Source organism: Schistocerca piceifrons, chromosome 7 (assembly GCF_021461385.2).
Source record: "Schistocerca piceifrons isolate TAMUIC-IGC-003096 chromosome 7, iqSchPice1.1, whole genome shotgun sequence".
Taxonomy (NCBI): domain Eukaryota; kingdom Metazoa; phylum Arthropoda; class Insecta; order Orthoptera; family Acrididae; genus Schistocerca; species Schistocerca piceifrons.
The window spans coordinates 69,571,232-69,593,485 of NC_060144.1; the positions used below are offsets into that span (position 1 = coordinate 69,571,232).

At 45.1% G+C, this 22,254-nt stretch overlaps 1 protein-coding gene across 1 annotated transcript in view; it reads right to left on the minus strand.

Moving 5' to 3' along the window:
• The window catches only part of LOC124805225 (acetylcholine receptor subunit alpha-like 1), a 412,453-nt gene that overhangs the window by 75,081 nt on the left and 315,118 nt on the right, over positions 1 to 22,254 (minus strand). The window contains exon 4 of the mRNA XM_047265724.1: positions 912 to 1,092. Within this exon, the coding sequence (XP_047121680.1) occupies positions 912 to 1,092 (181 nt within the window). The remainder of the gene's footprint in view (positions 1 to 911; positions 1,093 to 22,254) is intronic.

Sequence of the window (22,254 nt, forward strand, 5' to 3'; positions counted from 1 at the left end):
GCTGGCCACATACTAAGGGACTACAGTGCTGGTCATTAAAGTTGCAACACCATGAAACAAACATGCAACAAACGTCCAATTATCATCAAGATTACTACATGCTGGAATAAACAAACGATCAGCATTTCAGCGCAGATACACAACAATGTAGGTAGGAGCAATGCTATACACTCAAGACAGTTTGGGAAAACGTGTGAAAAAGTACTTCATGAGATTGTCTATCTGTAGCCCTACAATGAAACCATAGACGTCCCAGACTTTATCCAGAAGTTTAAAGTAGCCTCCAGCTAGTATTGCATGATCTGGGTATTTTCGCGCTACTGACCGTAAACAACATTCTTTGAATGACTCTGAAAGTGTCAGAGCGGAATCGGGTGGCCACTAAAGACAGCAGACCACTTTGAAAGTTTACTGAGTTGTCGGTCTGTGAGTTCTGACATCCCTGCCAATTTGTGGTACGCTCTGAGTATGATGCATCGAAACATTCTAAGATGCCCTATACATTGAAATGTGTCATTTTTATTGTGCGTCTAGTAGTTTTCATGCGGTTATCTTCTGAAACTCCAATGATGCTGAATAAGTAACGCTGCAAGTTGTCCTTTGTGATTGTCTTGCCTGCTCTTCTGCCGAATACGCCGAGACTAAATGTGCTACAAAATCGTGGGAAGAACGTTCAATGTAATTGATCCTGCGACGAAGAGGATATTTCTGAAAGTAAAAATTTTTCAAATTATCAAGTACGTCATTTCATTCAGGCCATACACTTAGTAAACAATATCAAAAAAGTCACACAGGACTTCAGTACCCGAAAAGGATTCCGTGGTAATCACGTACTACATTACATTTACGTTTCACAGTCACATGCGAGGGGAAGCAGACAGCAGAGCAGGCGGTTTTGCGGCGTCACCCACCAGGTACCCGTCGTAAGTCCACGAGCCGAACTTCATGAAGCACGTCTGCTCGTCGAACGGGAAGTACTCGACGTCGATCTCGCAGAAGGACTTGTAGATGGCGGGCGGCTTCCAGACGACCTTGCCCGTGTGGTGCAGGATCGCCTTGGTCATGATGGTCACCTCGTAGTTGCCGTCCGCGCTGCGAACACATACGTCACCTGCTGGAGAACAGCAAAGTGGCTGCACACCCTGTCCCAGGGCGACCCACGCACAGCCGTGGCAGAACACAAGTAGAGAGTGCCCAGCGTGAAAGCCTTTTAGCGTTACTCTACGCTGCATTAAAAGTGATCTACCGTTACACTGGCGGAAATAAATGAACATCTAACACAGGAACACTATTTGTTTGGGGCACAGAGCATGAGAAATGTGAGTATTTGAATTATTGAGAGGGTGTGTCGCTCAAGCATCGTACTAGTTTAATAAATTCTAGCGACAAGAAAGGATGGGAAGGAAGACAACGCCTCGAGCAACTGCTACCGTCTCTAAAACAACCTCGTCATCGCTGCTTCAGACTGCTAAATACTGAAGTAGGTTGACGACCTGCATAAGATATCCAATTACTGTTGTCGGCAAAGTAACTACACCATTAAGCAGGACTAAATCTGGAGCTGTGTTGTTAGCTGCAACCGTTGGAACAGTTTGCTATATGTCAGAGTACCAAGAAGGTTGTTCAGCGACATGCTCACTGTAGCAGCTCATCATCGCATGGCATGGTTCTTGCTGATGCGATGCAACGTGTGATATAATACGCAATGCAATCACGATGTGACACAGAAGCAACCTGCATCGGTGTGGCAAATATAAACGTAATTGAACAGACTTAATATTTTTCACTCTGGGACGACAGCGGTACAACGCCGACATGACTGTCTTGTCGCCCAGCGCAACACGAAGTGCTGGCTGTTCTACACTTAGGAAGGACATTTAACGTCTTTTGATGTGGTAAAAAAAAGAAAAACAAAGTTTTCTGTAGATGAAGCAGTACTACATAAGGCTCTATACTTAGTTTCTCAGTAAAGATTTTACTTTCCAAGCAGGAAATAAAGTCACTGTTCTTGGATTCGCGTGTATTTTCCATTATGTCTTCTTTCTTGTTAGTGTTTGAAGAAATTATTCGATAAAGAAATATTTTTCCATCTTATAGTCTGATACCACAGGTTGATAATGAACTGATTTATTTCCGCTAACGCCCACAGCTGCTGCGATACTTCGAAATTAAGTAAAACATGGGGAATATTTTGAGAGGTTTGTGGTAAATCTGTATTCAAATGGTTCAACTGGCTCTTAGCACTAGACTTAGTAAGACCTAACTAACCTAGGGACATCACACACATCCACGCACGAGGCAAGATTCGAACCGGCGATCGTAGCGGTTGCGCGGTTCCAGCGATTCCAGCTATAGCGCCTAGAACCGCTCGGCCACCCCGACCGGCAATACTGTAGTCGTTCACCAGTTTACGTTTGGTGGCATTCTTTTCATATAATGCTGCATACCAAATATACCTAATATATGGAAATTGTTTTTAACGTTGGAATGGCAGACATTATCTCTTTCTAGTCTCAAGAGGTGTACGTTAAATACGACAGGCATTCAACAAGCAATGCAACGTTTTCTCGGCCAGTTCCAGTTTAAAAAATGCAGAATTTGTTGTGGGACATCGTGGACTATTCTCGCTTCAGCCCCTTTAGTTTCATGAACTTTCGATTGGCGGTAGTGCTACACGTAGCCTTGTAGATGGCGTCCGTAACGGAGATGCGTTCCAAGCAGACAGCTGTAATTGAGAGTCTTTTTGCGGAAAACCAGAGCATCGTAGGTACTCATAGACGCTTGTAGAATGACTACGGAGACCCGGCAGTGAACAAAATCACGGTAAATGGTTGAGAGAGACACCTGTCGTCATCGCAATAAGGCCCCGCAAACTTGTCCCATCTCCCGCATGGCGGCCGTCCGCACGCAGCTCTATCACCCTCAGGAAAATGAGGAAAGGACTGCAGTGTGTTCGTCGCCACAAAATAGCACCTTTCAGCCGGCCGGTGTGGCCGTGCGGTTCTAGGCGCTTCAGTCTGGAACCGCGTGACCGCTACGGTCGCAGGTTCGAATCCTGCCTCGGGCATGGGTGTGTGTGATGTCCTTAGGTTAGTTAGGTTTAATTAGTTCCGGGTTCTAGGCGACTGATGACCTCAGAAGTTAAGTTGAATCGCACCTTCCAGCTCCCGACTGTTTCTCTCAGTAAAGGACGCACTCCGCGGGAAGCAGTGAGTGGATAATGGGAACATTATTTATGCAAAAATACGTTGGCTTTGACGTCGACAAGTAGAATGTTATCATGCGGGCATAAAGGCCGGCCCAGTAAGGTGACGTATGGCCATCGCACTGAACAGAGTTTATGTTGAAAAGTACGGATTTATTGCCAACAAGAGAGGGACATAATGAAGTGTGTTGGAACTCTGAAAAATGAAAACCAACCCACTTTCAGAAAAAAATGTGTTGCATTACTTACTGAACGTAAGTATCCAGACTGGCAGCGGCGCAAGCACGCTCCTGCCGTGACATGCTGCTTGTCGCACAACTCCTGCCGAAAAATGAGTGTAGCGTGGATAACAGTCACGCCGCACTACCAAGAGTGTCGTCTCGCATATCACATCGCCTCAGCGAGTAGCCAGTTTCCGGCGGCGATAAACGTACAGTGACGTTGACCATGTTAATGATGCTATAATACTGCTAAAGTAATTCTCAAGTTTGGCAGTCGGCCGTGAAGGAAACGACAGTGAGGTCGGTTACGCTTCTATCTTCCACTGATCCGCTCCTTATGAGATGACGCATCGTTTTGGGGCTTGGAGATTTGTATTTTAATGTCTAGTACCATTTATATCGCCAAATTTTATATACTTTCTGCTCTACAAGTAAGCGGAACACAACCGCACATAATATTCTTCTTGAGTTAAAGGTTTTGCTGAAATCGTAAATTGCTGAAACTGACGCAGCGCCATGGTTTAAAGCTCTATGAATTTTACAGTGTAATTTATATTTTAAGATGACTCCTACATTACAATCGGTGGTAGAATTCATGAAGCCCCTTGCCTCATCCTTATACTGAACCGCAGAGCCTTAGACTCCGTTACCGCAACATAACATGGAAGGAGTCTCTATGTGTCCTAAGAGTCTTCCGCGGCGGCATGACTGGATACTATCTTCTCGATTTTCAAGCCGCGTCAATTGCAATAAAATCCTCGAGCTGTCTATGGCTAGCTCCGCTGACAATTTTATTGGAGTTGATGCGGCTTGAAAACCGAAAAGATTTTACGAAAAGGAGTCCCTACGTCTGTTGCCTATAGGTATGAAATCGAAAAATTATCTGAACATCGCCAGATGTTTTAGATAACGTGGGAAGATATATTGCTGCTGATTTATTTATCTCTTATTTTTATACGCTGTGTTCAATAAACTGACGAAGCGGAGCCATTTAGTAATACTGTACTAATGCAAATGAATTAGAACTTATCACGATAATATTACGACAAAAGTACTTTTTAATTAAAATTTGGAAATTTGTTGTAAGATCTTATGGGGCCAAACTGCTGAGGTTATTGGTCCCTAAGCTTACACACTACTTAATCTAACTTAAACTAACTTACGCTAAGGACAACACACACACACCCATGCCCGAGGGAGGACTCGCCCACGCGGCTTTTAATTAAACAAAGTATTCTAAATTGCCACGAATTAGCAGAATTATACGCACTTTCAGCATCGAAATGGTCTGTATCTACATTCGGTCCGTAGTCACACTGAAGTAGTTTTACAGTACTACACTGAAGAGCCAAAGAAAGTGGTACCAGAGTGCGTATTCAAATATAGGGATATGTAAACAGGCCGAATCCGGCGTTGTGGTCGGCAACGCCTACACAAGACAATACTTGTTTGGCGCAGTTGTTAGATCGGTTACTGCTGCTACAATGGCAGGTTATCAAGATTTAAGTGAGTTTGAACGTGGTCTTATAGTTGGAGCACTAGCAATGGGACACAGCATCTCCGAGGTAGCGATGAAGTGGAGATTTTCCCGTACGACCATTTCACGACTGTATCGTGAATATCAGGAATTTGGTGAAACATCTAATCTCAGTTATCGGCCGGAGAAAGATCCTGCAAGAACATGACAGAAGCGCAACCCTTCCGCAAATTGCTGTAGATTTCAATGCTGGCCATCAACAAGCGTCAGCGTGAGAACCATTCAACGAAACATCATCGATATGGGCTTTCGCAGCCGAAGGCCGACTCGTGTACCATTGGTGACTGCACGGCACAAAGTCTTATACCTCGCATGGGCGCGTGAACTCAGACATTGTACAGTTGATGACTGGAAACATCATACCTCGTCGAACGAGTCTCGTTTGAAATGGTATAGAGCGGATGGGGGTGTACGGGTATGAAGACAACTTCATGAATCCATGGACCCTGCTTGTCAGCGGAAGCTGTTCATGTTTATAGAGGCTCTGTAAAGGTGTGGGACGTGTGCAGTTGGAGTGATATGGTGCCCCTGATACATCTAAATACGTCTCTGACACGTGACACGTTCGTAAATATCCTGTCTGATTACCTGCATCCATTCATGTCCATTGTGCATTCCGAAGGATTTGGGCAATTTCAGCCGGACAATGCGACACCTCAAACGCTACAGAGTGGCTCCGAGAACACTCTTCTGAGTTTAAACACCTCCGCTGACCACCAAACTCACCAAACATGAACATTATCGAGCATATCTGGAATGCTTGCAACGTGCTCTCAGAGATCTCCACCCCCTCGTACTTTATGGACAGCCCTGCAGGATTCATGGTGTGAGTTCTCTCCAGCACTGCTTCAGACATTAGTCGAGTCCACTCCACTTCGTGCTGCGGCACTTTTGCGTGCTCGCGGGTGCCCTACACGATATTAGGCAAGTGTACCACTTTCGTTGACTCTTCAGCGTACAATGAACGTATACAAAAGTAAATGAAGGGATACATACCTACCTAAATGCAATTAAAAAATGATTCAGTGCCAATGTTCAGGTCAATACAGTTTTCAGAAGCAGAAAAAGCAGGCACTAACAGGTATGCATTTGGGCAAGTTTTCCACCTTCAGGTCTACAGCGTGAAAAATAAAGGTAGCGACAAATGTTAGGGGGGTGGGGTGGGGTGGGGGGGGAGGAAGTTGTGCTAGGATTTACTTACTGACAATCGATCTACTGCTCGAGGCTCTTTCACAGAAGAGGTAAAAGTTTTGCCTCCAGTGAGATTATAACCGAAAAGAACACGCTTGTCCGCTTTCAGGGCGAACACTTTAGTCTAGGATGAAACTGTTTCAAACAGCGGTCCCTTGTAATCCCCATGGGGGCTGAGACAGAGGATTCGCAACGTAGGTAGTGAAATAAGCTACAGTTTATGTTGGAACGAGCTCGCTGCAGTTAAAACTCTGAATCTGTTAAATCTAAGCCGTCCCTTCAGTGAGAACAATTCAGAATATGTAATCTAATGGACAACAAAACATCGAGTGAGTTTATCGGGATAAATCTGGACCAAACAGGAGATAGGTATATGGACACATAGATGCCAAACGTTTTCTACAGTGTTTCCAGTTTGCCATTGGATCAATAACAGGCAGACTACGTTGGCCAACCCAATGGGAATCTTGAACTAGCCGGCTCTTGGGAGATCGCCCTTCAGTTAGCCGTTGTGGTCCGCTCCCACTGCGTTGACTGGCAGCAGAAATGCCTAGTATAGGTCAATGAGTTTTATTCGCATTTCCGTAAGTACACTCCTGGAAATGGAAAAAAGAACACATTGACACCGGTGTGTCAGACCCACCATACTTGCTCCGGACACTGCGAGAGGGCTGTACAAGCAATGATCACACGCACGGCACAGCGGACACACCAGGAACCGCGGTGTTGGCCGTCGAATGGCGCTAGCTGCGCAGCATTTGTGCACCGCCGCCGTCAGTGTCAGCCAGTTTGCCGTGGCATACGGAGCTCCATCGCAGTCTTTAACACTGGTAGCATGCCGCGACAGCGTGGACGTGAACCGTATGTGCAGTTGACGGACTTTGAGCGAGGGCGTATAGTGGGCATGCGGGAGGCCGGGTGGACGTACCGCCGAATTGCTCAACACGTGGGGCGTGAGGTCTCCACAGTACATCGATGTTGTCGCCAGTGGTCGGCGGAAGGTGCACGTGCCCGTCGACCTGGGACCGGACCGCAGCGACGCACGGATGCACGCCAAGACCGTAGGATCGTACGCAGTGCCGTAGGGGACAGCACCGCCACTTCCCAGCAAATTAGGGACACTGTTGCTCCTGGGGTATCGGCGAGGACCATTCGCAACCGTCTCCATGAAGCTGGGCTACGGTCCCGCACACCGTTAGGCCGTCTTCCGCTGACGCCCCAACATCGTGCAGCCCGCCTCCAGTGGTGTCGCGACAGGCGTGAATGGAGGGACGAATGGAGACGTGTCGTCTTAAGCGATGAGAGTCGCTTCTGCCTTGGTGCCAATGATGGTCGTATGCGTGTTTGGCGCCGTGCAGGTGAGCGCCACAATCAGGACTGCATACGACCGAGGCACACAGGGCCAACACCCGGCATGATGGTGTGGGGAGCGATCTCCTACACTGGCCGTACACCACTGGTGATCGTCGAGGGGACACTGAATAGTGCACGGCACATCCAAACCGTCATCGAACCCATCGTTCTACCATTCCTAGACCGGCAAGGGAACTTGCTGTTCCAACAGGATGTATCCCGTGCCACCCAACGTGCTCTAGAAGGTGTAAGTCAACTACCCTGGACAGCAAGATCTCCGGATCTGTCCCCCATTGAGCATGTTTGGGACTGGATGAAGCGTCGTCTCACGCGGTCTGCACGTCCAGCACGAACGCTGGTCCAACTGAGGCGCCAGGTGGAAATGGCATGGCAAGCCGTTCCACAGGACTACATCCAGCATCTCTACGATCGTCTCCACGGGAGAATAGCAGCCTGCATTGCTGCGAAAGGTGGATATACACTGTACTAGTGCCGACATTGTGCATGCTCTGTTGCCTGTGTCTATGTGCCTGTGGTTCTGTCAGTGTGATCATGTGATGTATCTGACCCCAGGAATGTGTCAATAAAGTTTCCCCTTCCTGGGACAATGAATTCACGGTGTTCTTATTTCAATTTCCAGGAGTGTATAATTTGGGGTCTAAAACGTGGTTGCGAATAAATTAAGAACAAGGAAAATATTTTGGCAGTACTCCTCTTCATTAGCTATCGTATGTATTTATATTTTTCTGTGCTAAGCAAACTGCAAACTAAAAAATCCGTTCGCCGGAAGCGATTCGTTTTTTAGCATCACAGGTGCTACTGCCATTATGAGTAAATAACATTCAAATATTATATGCCAAAAAACAGTTTACCTTATGACTGTAGTTATTGGCATGACCTGTAACACATAGTAACACAAATGAAGGTGCTGTTTGTTGATGTTCTCATTTGGTAATCAGATTACGTATGCTGTAAATAACACACAGTTTCAATCAAAAAAGTAAACAGTGCAAGTGGGTTTTCCATAATGATAAAAAAAACTGATTTCAAAAGCCACTAAGATAATTAAGGTAGTGAACTTTTGCAGTGCAATTTAGATTCCAGATTCAGATAACACGACAGAAGAAGCAGTTATGATGAGAATGTAAAACACCGAACAAAAAGGGCTGTCAGTTATGTTCCAGATATACCAAGGAGGTGTTGTGTGACATACGCGAGAGTTAGTAACCGTGTTTCTACGTCTGAAAGGTGATGTACAGGGTGGCCCATCTGAAGTTTCGGCTGCGATTATCTCGAAAACTATGCATTGGGTAAAAATAGTGGGTAAGACAAGTTCGTAAGCTCAAAAGGGGACATCAAATGATACTACACGTGACCTCCAGCCCCTCGCCTCCTTGTGTGGGGCTGGGGGCAGATTTTAAATCTTAAATGGAAATCCCCATTTTTTATTGAAGATTCGGATTCTCCATAAAAAAGTAATCAGGTTTTGTCTGAAACATTTTTTAAACCATTGACACATGGCACTGAAATCGAGACAAAAGTAAAATTGGGGAAGAACTCTGATTTATGTAGAATTATTCGGGAAAGACGCATCAAATCGATAAAAAATATGCACCAATTCTTTCGTTACGCCAAATTAAGCTATTTGTGTACAAAATGTACTGTATCCTATTTTTAGCGTTACCCAGGAACAACGACATGGACATAGTAGAATGATGTTCGCATGGGGTGCTTCATTAGTGTGGGTCACCTTGCCTCTCACAATTTGGGGCGCTGAATTAAAGAAATTAGCAACGAAGAAATTGTTCAAGATTATCCCCATTTGCTTCAATGCATAAAGTCAATCGTCTGCGAAAGTTGGCCACAGTTTTGAGCAACACATCCCGTGGTATGTCTGCACACGCTCTTGAATGCGTTTCGGGTTGTGGGCTGCCTTTCATAAACAATATTTTTTAAATAACCCCACAAGAAAAAATCAAGAGATTTTAGGTCTGGTGAACGTGGGGGCCACTGAATTGGTCCGCCGCGTCCTATACACCGACCAGGGTACCGTAAATTTAAAACGTACCGCACATTTTTGGCATAATGAGGAGCTGCTCCGTCCTGTTGGAACCACATTCGTTATCTTGTTTCTAAACCAACACCTTCCATTAGCTCCAACAAATCATCGCGGAGAAGTTGTAACATTTTGGTCAAAAAAATACGGTTCTATCAAGTAACCTTTTAAATTTCCACACCAGACCATTAACGACCATTTGTGTCGATTGTCAACGGGTCTGTGACAGTGTGGATTGACAGGGGACCAATGGGACCAATAATGACAATCATGTCGGTTTAATTCGCCTTTGTTCTTGAATGTGGCTTCATCGGTGAACATAACGTATCTAAAAATCTCATTGTCACCTCTTATCATTTCCAAGGACCATCGGCAGAAATTCACGCGTATTTGCATATTTTTCAGCGTTAATGACTGTGTCAGTGTGATATGATACGCATGATATTTATATCCCTTCAAAATCCTCAAAACAGTATTTCGGTATTCCAGTTTGTCTCTGAATCGCACGACCACTAATTTCGGTATCCAGTTGAACACAGGCGGGAACGGTAAGGGTACGAGCGTCATTTTCACTGTATTCGCGATGACGAGGTGGACGGTGCATGTATCCATTTGAAGCTCATTGAGTGCAATTTCGAATAATGTTTTCGTTTGGATGTCGTCTGTTTGGGAAACGGTCCGCATACAATTGCGCAGCTGCAGCGTAATTGTTATAGCATTCACCTAAAATTAACATCATATCAACAATCTTTGTAGGAGGATAGTGAACCATGTTTCGCTAAAAATAATTTACTTTCGTCAGTCGATGTTTACGGTTCACAATCTGAAAGTGAAGTGACGTCTGATCGCATTGCATTGACCTTTATACTGAGCCGTAGTTCGCAGTTTGGCCACGGTAGCGCCACAGTCTGGTGAGTAAAGCAATTGCGAAGAGTTCCATAACGAGATTTTAATAGCATTCCGCCTCCCTCCAACAAAAACAGTGGAGGGTAGGATACATTTTGTAAAAAAAAAATAGCTTAATATGGGGTAATGAAAGAATTGGTGCACATTTTGTGTCGATTTGATGCGTCCTTCCTGGATCATTCTAAATAAATCGGAGTTCTTCCACAATTTTAATGTTTCTCGATTTAAGCGACACATGTCAATTGTTTAAGAAATGTTTCAGACAAAACTTGATTACTTTTTTATGGAGAGTCGGAATCTGCAATAAAAAATGGAGATTTCCATTTAAGACTTAAAAGTTGTCCCCCGCCATACCCAAGGGGGCGGGGGTGGGGGTCACGTGTAGTATCATTTGATGTCCCCCTTTGAGCTTACGAACCTGTCTTAGCTACTATTTTTACCCGATGTATAGTTTTCGAGATAATCTCATCGGAAGCTTCAGGTGGACCACCCTGTGTATTCAGATTTCACACTAGTCACATAAGAATGGCGCTAATAGTGTCACTATGAGGATACAAATCAGGTTTGCTTTAAATACACGTTGTAATGGTTGCATCTTTGTCCACCTTCGAGATTCGACATGGTAAATTGATATTAGGCAAGAATGCCTTTGAGGCGAAAAAGATGCCATTATCAACACCTCTATCAGTATGAACGAGGTCGTATAGCAGGGCTACTGGAGCCTGGATATTACTTCTGTGATGTTGCAGAAACACGTGTCAGGCAAGTAGCCACTGTACATGACTGCTGGCTCCGTAGGTCACGAAAATGTAGGGTCGCAAGGTGACCGGGCCCAGACTGCCACGTGTCACTGCCGAGGAGAAGGATCATCGTGTTCGACATGAGGGCTCTGGCGCATTATACTGCATCTGCAGCGGCCATCCAAGCCTCGGCACAACGAACTGTTACAAATAGGTTCCTACAAGGGCAGCCCCATGCCAAACGCCCTACAGTGTGCATTCCACCACTTCCAAACTACCGCCTTTTGCGACTTCAGTGGTGACTGTCTTCTGTGAAGACGCACCAGAGGTAAACATACAACAGGTCTCTAACAATAAAGGTCTTTAGCAGAGTGAAGGATTCTGTACACGGTTTGTTTCGATATTACACTTCCAGGAGTTGCTGCGAAGTCAGATGCCAGTTGCAGTACAGTAGTAAGGCGTTACATAGTGCCCTTACAGCCAATTAACGAGCCACTCCTTCCGATGTCACACGTGGTAGGCCCTGTCCTGGTCTCCGGGATACAGTTTCGGTCTCTGTAAACTGTCGTCTCATCCGAGAAACAACGCAACGATTCACTCCAAGCTATCAGGTCACATCAGTCTGCGACTCTCCTGCTTCAGTTTGAAAAGCGTCAAAGCTTTTCCTGTTTATAATTGTGGTGTCAGCGCCAGACACCACACTTGCTAGGTGGTAGCCTTTAAATCGGCCGCGTGTCGCCACTATCAGTGATTGCAGACCGAGCGCCGCCACACGGCAGGTCTAGAGAGACTTCCTAGCACTCGCCCCAGTTGTACAACCGACTTTGCTAGCGATGGTTCACTGACAAAATACGCTCTCATTTGCCGAGACGATAGTTTAGCATAGCCTTCAGCTACGTCATTTGCTACGACCTAGCAAGGCGCCATTACCAGTTACTATTGATATTGTGAATCATGTACCGTCAAGACCGACGTTCTTCATTAACGGATTAAATTTAAGTATTCCACCAGCTACGTCCGTTTTTCTAAATTCTAATTTCCTTGTCCTGTTCAAGACCTCACGCCAGCCTGCGTGAGCTAAAACGCGTGCCTTTCGGCCTCCTCTAGTAACCTGGTGTTGGCTCTCCTGCCAACCAAAACAGTAATTAAAGGAGATAATTGCTTTTAAAATCAGTCATTAGTTTATTGCAATATATGAAGTGTGAGGGAGGTGAATTATTGTCTCATTAAGCATCGGTAAAGGGCTATGATTCTTCTCTTTGCAAACTTGGTACACTTCGTGCATAAAAGGAATTCTTCTGATGCGTTCCTAACTGGGAAGCCCGGCGACCAGGTGGACACGGGCGAGCGGCTGTCGCGCACCCATGTCGGCACGCTTCACAGAGGGCAGGCCCCCAGAGGATTAGCGACAGGCGAAGACGCTGCATACGTCAACACGCTGCCAAGGGAAGCCGTGGACAATCGCACGTGTGCCCGAGGCAGCGGAAACTACAAACTTAGAGCGAAAAACAGTTTTGTCACGATTCTAGGTAAAGCTGACAGAGCAGCGAGTTGAATAGCAACAGCACGACTTGGGTTTCCAAGAAAGCCGGCCGAAGTGGCCGTGCGGTTAAAGGCGCTGCAGTCTGGAACCGCAAGACCGCTACGGTCGCAGGTTCGAATCCTGCCTCGGGCATGGATGTTTGTGATGTCCTTAGGTTAGTTAGGTTTAACTAGTTCTAAGTTCTAGGGGACTAATGACCTCAGCAGTTGAGTCCCGTAGTGCTCAGAGCCATTTGAACCAGCCAAGAATCTCAAGTGGCCCTGGGAATTTTGGCCATTTCCCGCGGGCAGAACACCTGGGAACGTAGCGGCAATACTCAAAGGGAGAATGTGTTTATTTGTATACTCTGTCTCACACAGGGTATTACTCTCTTTTCCTCGTGGAATGCGACGGCAAGGAGGGAGGAAATTTTGAAAGGGACTTTTTCATTGGCAAGAATCTAACGTTGGCTTTGAAAAATAGTACGAGCTCCGTAATTTGCGAAAGGGCGGAGACAAGACGCTGGATGGGAGTGGCTCTCTCTCTCCAGGTGCGAGGAGCGCAATAGTATTGGGCATTCCGAATATTGCTTCTGAGGAGGCAGGAGTTCACTCTTGACTGCTTCCGATAAGTCGCAAGAATTCTCTTATCGCTTGTCATGAGACAATGCACTTTGCATTCGTCGCAAAAATAGCGTAGAGAGCAAAGTTTGTTAGATCCAAGTAGGCGAGCTTCACTCATTGTGCGCGTTATCAAGAGCTTAAGGGGAGCCGGAGGTGCCTATGCTGCCCATGTTAAAATCACTAAGTTTGAGGAACATTTATGAATAAACTACCAAATAGAAAAAATTTGAATTTTTTTTTACATACAGAGTGGTTTAGTATTGCAGTTATGACGGATGGATTTTGGAGTATCTTTTCTAGTTTCCTTCCAATTTTTTTTTATTAATGACCCAATTTTTTTTACAAATAATTGCTTTATAATTAAACTGAAATGAAACTACTGAACATATTGCCAAATGGCTGTGTTACAATGTAAATTTGACCACTAGTAGTGCTCTATAAAAATTTCATCTCTCGAGCTTGAGTGGATTTTGAGAAAATGTTCCTTATATTAGAAAAATTCTAATTTATGGGAAATGGCTGTCAAAGTTTCTCAGTACATTCCTGCACTATAGGATGGATTATCAGGGTCTTCTTCTTCATCCTCCAAAAGCTTCCTCTTCTGTCTTTTTTTCTGGCCTGTTGTTCCATCATACGCCATATGCCTTTATCTTCTTTCTGCTCCTCTTATCCTTTCTCTGTCAATATTTCTTAGTGCTCGTACAATGTTCACCCCAGCTGTAAATCCTAATGCCTTCAGAACTTCACACTGTTCCCTTGGTTGTAGGTTGCTATTGCATCATCAATGCCAAAGTGCAGTGTTTTTATGCTTACAAACACCCTTTTAGGAATCACTTTCCAAATCAAATTGTTTACGCTCTCATTAGGATTCTGCGTCTTTCCGTGTAGACATTTGTGTGACAATTCTGGCTGTGCTAAATCATGAAAAATTGGTTTTATTGCTCCCTCCTGATTCTTGTACATATTGCATATTACCCGCTTGACACAAGAAGTATAATACCACCAACAACAGGCGCAACACTGAACTAATTCGAAACGGTAAACAGCAAAGAGATTTTTTTTTTTTTCATTTATTGAATTTCAATTCCCCCCGAAGGGGGCGGGCTGGCAGCAGCTTAGTACGCCGCTCTTCAGCCGACAGATTGTGTGACAAAGAGCAAGAGAACAAATAAGAAAAACAACAGGCGATAAAATCGGAGACTTAGAGAGTAACAAGGCGAAAAGAAATCGTGGAACTTAAAACAACAACACAGGGATGATGACGCTAATAAAAATACATACGAAGTAGACAGGGAAAACAATAGACAATTAAAAAACACGGCGACAGTCTGGATTCTGTTCGCAAAGGAAATAAAATTCACACCGAGCGACAGCATGGTTTCTGTTCGCAACACGAGAAAGACAAACAACACTGAATAGTCACTGGAACACTGCACTAAAAAGTTGGCAAATGTGACACCACAGTCGAGAGCAGGTGGGGGGAAACTGGACAGAAGATGGGAAAACGAAAAAGGGGGGGGGGGGGAAAGGAGAGTAAAAGCGAAGGGGGGAGCCGGGAAAGGAGGTGAAGGAGGATGAGGACCCATAAGAGGGGTGGGGGGCAGACGCGACAGGGAGTGGGGTAGGCAGAGGAGGGGAATACAAAAGGACTGGGGGGGGGAGAAGGGAGGTAGGGAGAGGTGTAGTGGGGGGAAGAACAGGACAGAAGTGGGGGGGGGGGGGAGAGGGAGCCCAGGGAAAGGACAGAGGAAAGGAGGGGGATGGAGGATCAGAGTTGATAGGAAGGATAAATGGAGGGAGAGAGGGCATCATCCGGGAGGGGGAGTTGACGGAAGCCACCTCGGGAAAGGAGATGGAGGGTGTAGAGATGGAGGGTAGGGGGGACACAACGGTGAAGACGTGGCAGGGGGCGGGGATGGGAGAGGAGAGGAGCAACCAGGGGGTGAAGGGGTTCAAGACGGCGGGAGGTGTAGAGGATGCGGATATGTTCGAGGAATAGGAGCAGATGGGGGAAAGGAATGAGATCATAGAGGATCCGCGTGGGGGACGGGAGGCGGATACGGAAGGCGAGGCGGAGTGCATGACGCTCAAGGATCTGGAGGGACTGATAGAATTTGGGGGGGGGCAGATATCCAGGCAGGGCTGGCATAACAGAGGATGGGATGGATTAAGGATTTGTTGGTGTGGAGGATGGTAGAGGGGTGCAACCCCCATGTCCGGCCAGAGAGGAGTTTGAGGAGGCGGAGGCGGTTGTGGGCTTTGGATTGGATGGATCGGAGATGAGGGATCCAGGTGAGGTGACGGTCAATGGTGAGGCCAAGGTAGGTGAGGGTGGGGGTGAGACGGACAGGACGTGCGCAGACAGTAAGGGAGATGCAAAGAGACGATGTTCCGCACTCTTATTCATTGTAGTATCGCAACATGGTATGAGTGTTAATTTTCTTTTCCCAACGTTCTTCCTCTTCTTATATACACGGTTACTAAAACGTGGCATCGTAACCAGAACAAAAGTGTACGACAATATTAAATGGAGCAAGATGTTCGAAATTCTGAGGAAAATAGGAGTAAGCTGTAAGGAAATACGGGTAATATTTGTCACAGAAAACAATGTAGCCAACCCTTGCACACTCGCTGTATGCGTAACATAAGGCGCTGTATGCGTAACAGGCCGAGAAAATCCCAAGCAGTTCGCCAGGAAGTCACGAGAGGGTGTTAGATGCATTCAGCGGCCGCCCATTTCCTCTGCAGGCGTGGGGGAAAATGGTAATAACTCCACTTCTAGGGCGAGTAGAACAATAATTCAAAGTTTACATTAAAGACGAATGTTCCAATTAATTTTCGGTAGCAAAAAAAAAAAATCGTAATTTTTTGGATTTGACCACCTCCGGCTCCCCTTAACTCAGGATCACATTTTGATTTATTACACGTCCGATGATGGTAGTACTGTTAGAACAGTTTTGAGCTTTGTTTAATGCAGTTTCACGTAGGTTTGCACGTGCAGATGGACGCATACCGTCGTCCAGTAATGGTAACTTTCAGTAGCAGGTTTCGGCCACTATTTTCAGCGTAGGGCATGTTAGATGCTATCAACTACGTCGCCAGCAGAGTCTTGATGCAGCCGCACACAATCAGCCGACTCTAGCACCACGGCGAGCACGCTATGAACATCGTAATACAGAAAACGCCCTCTTTCCTAGCCGCGCATTCTTCTTTCGCTTTCTTCAATTTCTTTGCAATGTGTTAGATGCTCATTAAGATGCAAGGCACAGTACTCACCGTTTGCCCGCTAAGAAAGTCATATGTTCATCTGTTTTTTTCTTTATTCCTTCCTCATTAATTACACCAGGTCAACCCATGTTGTGTAATTTATATGTTAAATTAGAATGAAGTCACACAATGCTCATGTTAGAAGGCAAATACCAGGGCAGGCACCTTATATAATTCACTTGTTGTGAGCTGTTGGTGTCAATTCAATTCTATTTGTTTTTTTTTATATACTTTCTACAGTATCTGGTGACCCAATTTTTTATTTTTGTTTATCATTATTTAAATAATTTGTGAATGAATGTTTGATGATTTTGGTAACATTTCAATAATTATTGAATATACAGTTTAATGCAGTTTCACTGAATTAACCACATTTATGTTGAACGGCACTCCTTGCATTTTATTTATAGAATCTAAATAAAATTCACACCTCTTTCTCCCTCCCACACGAGGTATCTGTGTAAGTTTGCTGCTTTAATTTTCAGCGTATAAACCCTTCAACAGTGTGTTTTCGACGCCTGTGACGCTATGCGCAGAGAGGCCTGAACGTGCTAAAGAGTACGACAATCCGTGATGCGACATGTGGAGGCCACTTTGGGTATCTGTTGTGATGTGGATGCAATACAGCTCTGTACTGTGTTCCAGGACAATCTGTTGTCGTTGCTTGTACTCTGTACACTTCCGGACACATGTTCATAGGACTTCTCCTCCTCCACTTCCAGTCAAGAATACGTCCCTGCAGTTTGTCGATTTTATTGCTATTCACCTTGTAATCTTTTACGCTATATAAGATATGGCACAACTTGACTAGAAGAAGGGATCGGTTGGTAGAACAAGGGATCACCAATTTAATATTGGAGGGAAGCATGGAGAGTAAAAATCGTAGAGGGAGACCAAGAGGTGAATACACTAAGCAGATTCAGAAGGATGTAGGTTGCAGTAGGTACTGGGAGATGAAGAAGCTTGCACAGGATAGAGTAGCATGGAGAGCTGCATCAAACCAGTCTCTGGACTGAAGACCACAACAACAACATATAAGATATTATTCGTTAGCAGTTTAGTGGTTCAAAATGATTCAAATGGCTCTGAGCACTATGGGTCATCAGTCCCCTAGAACTTAGAAATACTTAAACCTAACTAACCTAAGGACATCACACACATCCATGCCCGAGGCAGGATTCGAACCTGCGACCGTAGTGGTCTCGCGTTTCCAGACTGAAGCACCTAGAACCTGTCGGCCACATCGGCTGGCAGCAGTTTAGTGCTCAGATAGGAATAGTACGTTCTCTTTGATCAAGCGATCGCTACTGACAGTTAAGATCAGTTCTGGAATAGTGTGATCTAACGTTGTGGGGAGTCGTTTATGGCAACATATACTCAGTCATAATCACATCCGACCTTAACGGATACGTTGCTATGTAGCCTGTTGCTTCTCAAAATTGGAATGCAGTGCTTCCTTTAGAGAGATTATAAGCCGTTTTCCTAAGAGGTCTGATCTTGCTACTTGTGGTTACCATCTAATGGTAAGTCTTAACGGAGATACGACGTATCTGATCGTCACATCAGAAGGAAACATTAACTCACAAGTAGGTGCACATTTGCGGAATGCCGTGACATCTGGCACAGTTCACACACTCGCAGCAACTAGAGATGGAAATTTAATTAAGCTGTGCTGCGCTACGTCGCAGCAGAAAGTGGCGCTGTTTCTCGAGGAGGTTACTGAGATCCCCATTGCAGCTGCAATAAGCAGTAATGCAGCGGCGGATCTGGTGCCGCGGAGGCTTAATTCTGGATGCCATTCCGCTTAATGTTAACGCCGCCTGGGCGCTTATCTGGGCAGCAGCAGTAGCGGTAGCAATGACGTCTTCTGTGTGTCTGCGAGGAGGCTGCAGAGCACAGGGGCGGCCGTGCGACTGCCCTCAGCTGACTGGCTAATGCAAATCTTGCTCGCAGAGCAGGGATCTTGACTTTACCAGTACTCTCAGAATCAATGGGCAACATAGTCGGTGGTTATGATTAAACTACAGCTCCCACAGAGGTCCCGAATGGGCTTCTATTATCGTATGGCAGCGAAGCTTGATAAATATTCTAATATTTTACTGCAGAACTGATCTGCGCAGGAATAAAAGTAGTCCAGTTTTGGCCCCAGGTGCAAATCTGGCGCTGTGAATGGAAGAAAGCCTAATTGAAATGTTTGTAATGGATTAGGAATGGGACGTGGGCAGAGGAGGTAAAACAAGTGAGAAAGCCGTAATATTGATCTTATTACGAGGGTGAGTCAAATGAAAACCTTAAATTTGTAATAAGAAATCGAAATTTCGCGCCGTCATCCTGTAAGTTGGTAAGCGTGCTACAAACAGCGTGCAGAATGGCCCGTAGGTGGCAGCATAGTGTAGATGCACCTTCGACCATAAATATAATAGACTGGCCATGATGTTATTTTCGTGGCTCCAATATCTCTGGGCTAAAGTCACGTGAATGTTGGCAAAACATGGTTGTTTCGTGTTCCGCTTATGGCTGTACTCAGCGTTTTGTCGGGGGCAATGGCGTTACATTTCACGTGCAAGTGTTTCTATGATAGTGCAGATGCGTTTATTGAAATCTGCTGAAGTGACTTTTATATGTTTTTTTTTTTTTTGCACTTGAAATAGAGTATCACGTAAATTAAAGTGTTGAAAGTGATGCCTGTAAAGTCAGACTCATATTACATTTTGGAAAGTATCTGCGATAATTCGGTTACAGAAGTAAGTATACCTGTTTCTCGTTCCTATTCATAGGTTCCCTAAGGATGAAAACCGAAGGCAGCTTTGGATACAGGCCCTGAAACGGAAAAACTTTAAGCCATCTGCACATACGCGCCTTTTTGTATATACAAGTGAGATTATAATAAGGTAAGAGCACATGAAGAGAATTTTTTTCTACCTTCTAATACTATTAAGTAAATGTAGCTCCAAAATTATTTTCTGGAACTTCGAAGTCTCACCTGTCATCTAAAACATAATTTTTTTTAAAACTGATAGTTTAAACTTTTGTAAAAATAGTAGGAACTGTACCTTTGAAGTGCACCTAAAATTGATACTCTAAGATGGACCCGCTCCTAAAGTCGACAATTTTGGCACCTATAGTTGACATAATTCCCATATCCCATTTTCTTTTATAAGTGACTAGAACTCAAAACGCGGCGAATCCAATGTTTAAAGTTTTGACAGGAGCCCACTCTTACTGTTTAAAAGAATTTTAACGACATTTTACTTTAATTGATAGTTTATAGTAATTTCGTCCCGCTGCCACCAGAGGGGGGTCCGATGTATTTGTTAAATTTTATAAATGGTACTGTGAACAAATCCAGGTCAAATGTAGTTCTGCCATAATTTTTCGCAAATAAAGAAGTAATTTTTGTTGGAAGCGTTTGGCAGTCAACTGAGAAATGTGGGTAAAATACAATACAAACATAGTATGGCAGACCGCTGATTTGAAATCCCGTCACGTTTTGCCAACAGTCACGTGGTTTATGTTGGAGCCACACCAGCCCTATAGCTATTGCACAGCAAGGCCAGTCTACTAGTATGAATGGTCGAAGAGATGCACACATACCGTCGCAGTATCAGTATAAAGATGGCCGCCCCACTTGCGACTTGAACCAGAGAAGAACAGCGTTCTGCTATTCAGTTTTTGCGTAGTGAAGGTGTGAAACCTATTGGAATTCATCGACGAATGAAGGTTCCATACGGTGATGCATGTTTGTCATAGCAGCAAGTCTACGAATGGAGTAGGAAGTTCGCAAGTGGTGTGACTTCAGTGGAAGATGCTTCTCGTCCAGGTCAGGCACAACGTGTTGTGACTCCACAGAACATTGCAGCAGTTGAAGCCATAGTGAAGGAAAACCACCGAGTGACACTCAGTGACATTGCAGCATGTTTACAGATTAGTCATGGGTCAGCACACCACATTGTGCATAATGTGCTCCAGTTTCACAAAGTGTCTGCAAGATGGGTGCCACGGCAGCTGACTCCTGAAATGAGAGAACGACGTGTTGATGCTTGTGAAGAACTTCTTCGGCGCTTTGAGCGAGAAGGCGATGGCTTCCTTGCAAGAATCGTTACTGGGGACGAAACCTGGGTTCACTTCCACCAACCTGAAACGAAGAAAGAGTGCAACACAGACCTTGCCACAAATGATTTCCACATGTTTGGACCACTCAAAGACGCAATTGGAGGAAAGAAGTTCCGTTATGATGAAGAGGTACGCCACGCAGTGCATGAGTGGTTGCGCGGACTAGCAAAAGAATTTTTTCTAAAGGATTTTATGTACTTGGCAAGCGCTGGAGGACTTGCATTGAGCGTGGAGGAGATTATGTTGAAAAGTGATACAGCTTTGTACCACTTCTGCACAATAAATAATATTTAAACAAATATTTAAGATTTTCATTTGACGCACCCTCGTACAAACGGTTGCTTACATAACTTGTTCAGTATGAGCACTGGAGATGTTGACGAGATGCACCAATCGTAAAACGATGTGATCGCCAGTTTTTTGCAGCAGTTCCCGAGACGTTTAGGTACCGTAAGAGTCACAAGTCACGAGCACACAGATCAAGTGAACTTGGAGCCCAAGCATCTGCAAAACCTCTGAAGGTAAAGATTCGTGGAAAGTTGCATTGAGCAGATCTTTCACTTGGCGAGCGACATGAGGCGTTGCCCTATCTGGCACGAAAACAGTGGTTTCCACACAGCAGCGCTCTTCCAAAACAGGAATCACATGCTGTGCAGGGAGGTATCGATAACGTGCGGATATCAAGGTACACTTGGCAGGCCCTCTGGGTGTATTATCTTCAAAGAAGAACGGACAGAGAGTGAAGGTGCTTGTGAATCCATACCACAGTGTAATGGCTGTTAGTGCACAGCACGCGGCTTAAGCGTAAGTTAACCCAAAATTCGGCAGTTCTGTGTGGTCACTACACCGTGTAGCGCAATATCCGCCTCGTTATTCCATAAAATACTGCCTGGCCACATGTCATCAACTTCGACCCACCGCAGAAACCGAAGAACAAATTCAGAACGTATCTGCAGATCATGAGGTTTCAGTCGCTGCACCGTTTGGATCTTATACGAGTACTAGTGTGAAACAGACTTTACGTACTGTTGACCATGGGATGGACAATTCTCTTGACACTGCACGGGCATTAGCTCTATCCATGGTACGTGCATCATGGACAGTTACAGCAACAGCAGCATCGTCAGTAACTTCCAAGCGGATTGGAAGCCTTCCTCTATCTTGTTCCACACTAAGCTCACCCCTGTTTTCAAGTTTAATCATCATCTTCTTTCGCCATTTAATGACATCGGAACTCTCCTCAGTCCTATTAGTCGGCGATACTCTCTCAGAGCACCACTTTAAACAGTAAATAGTTTCACCATCAGTGCACATTCTCTCTTCTCAATAGCCATACTGTCCGCTCACGTTATGGCTTGTCAGATGACAGCGTGGATGTCATACCATCACATAAACAGTGTCCAACGCCACGTTTGCACGTGGTGGCCAAGATTGGAAAAGAGTTTTTCCAGCGTAAATCGGTTCCGCATTAACGCATTAGAAGATCTACCAGCCATACGACAATTAAAGCGCACAGTGCA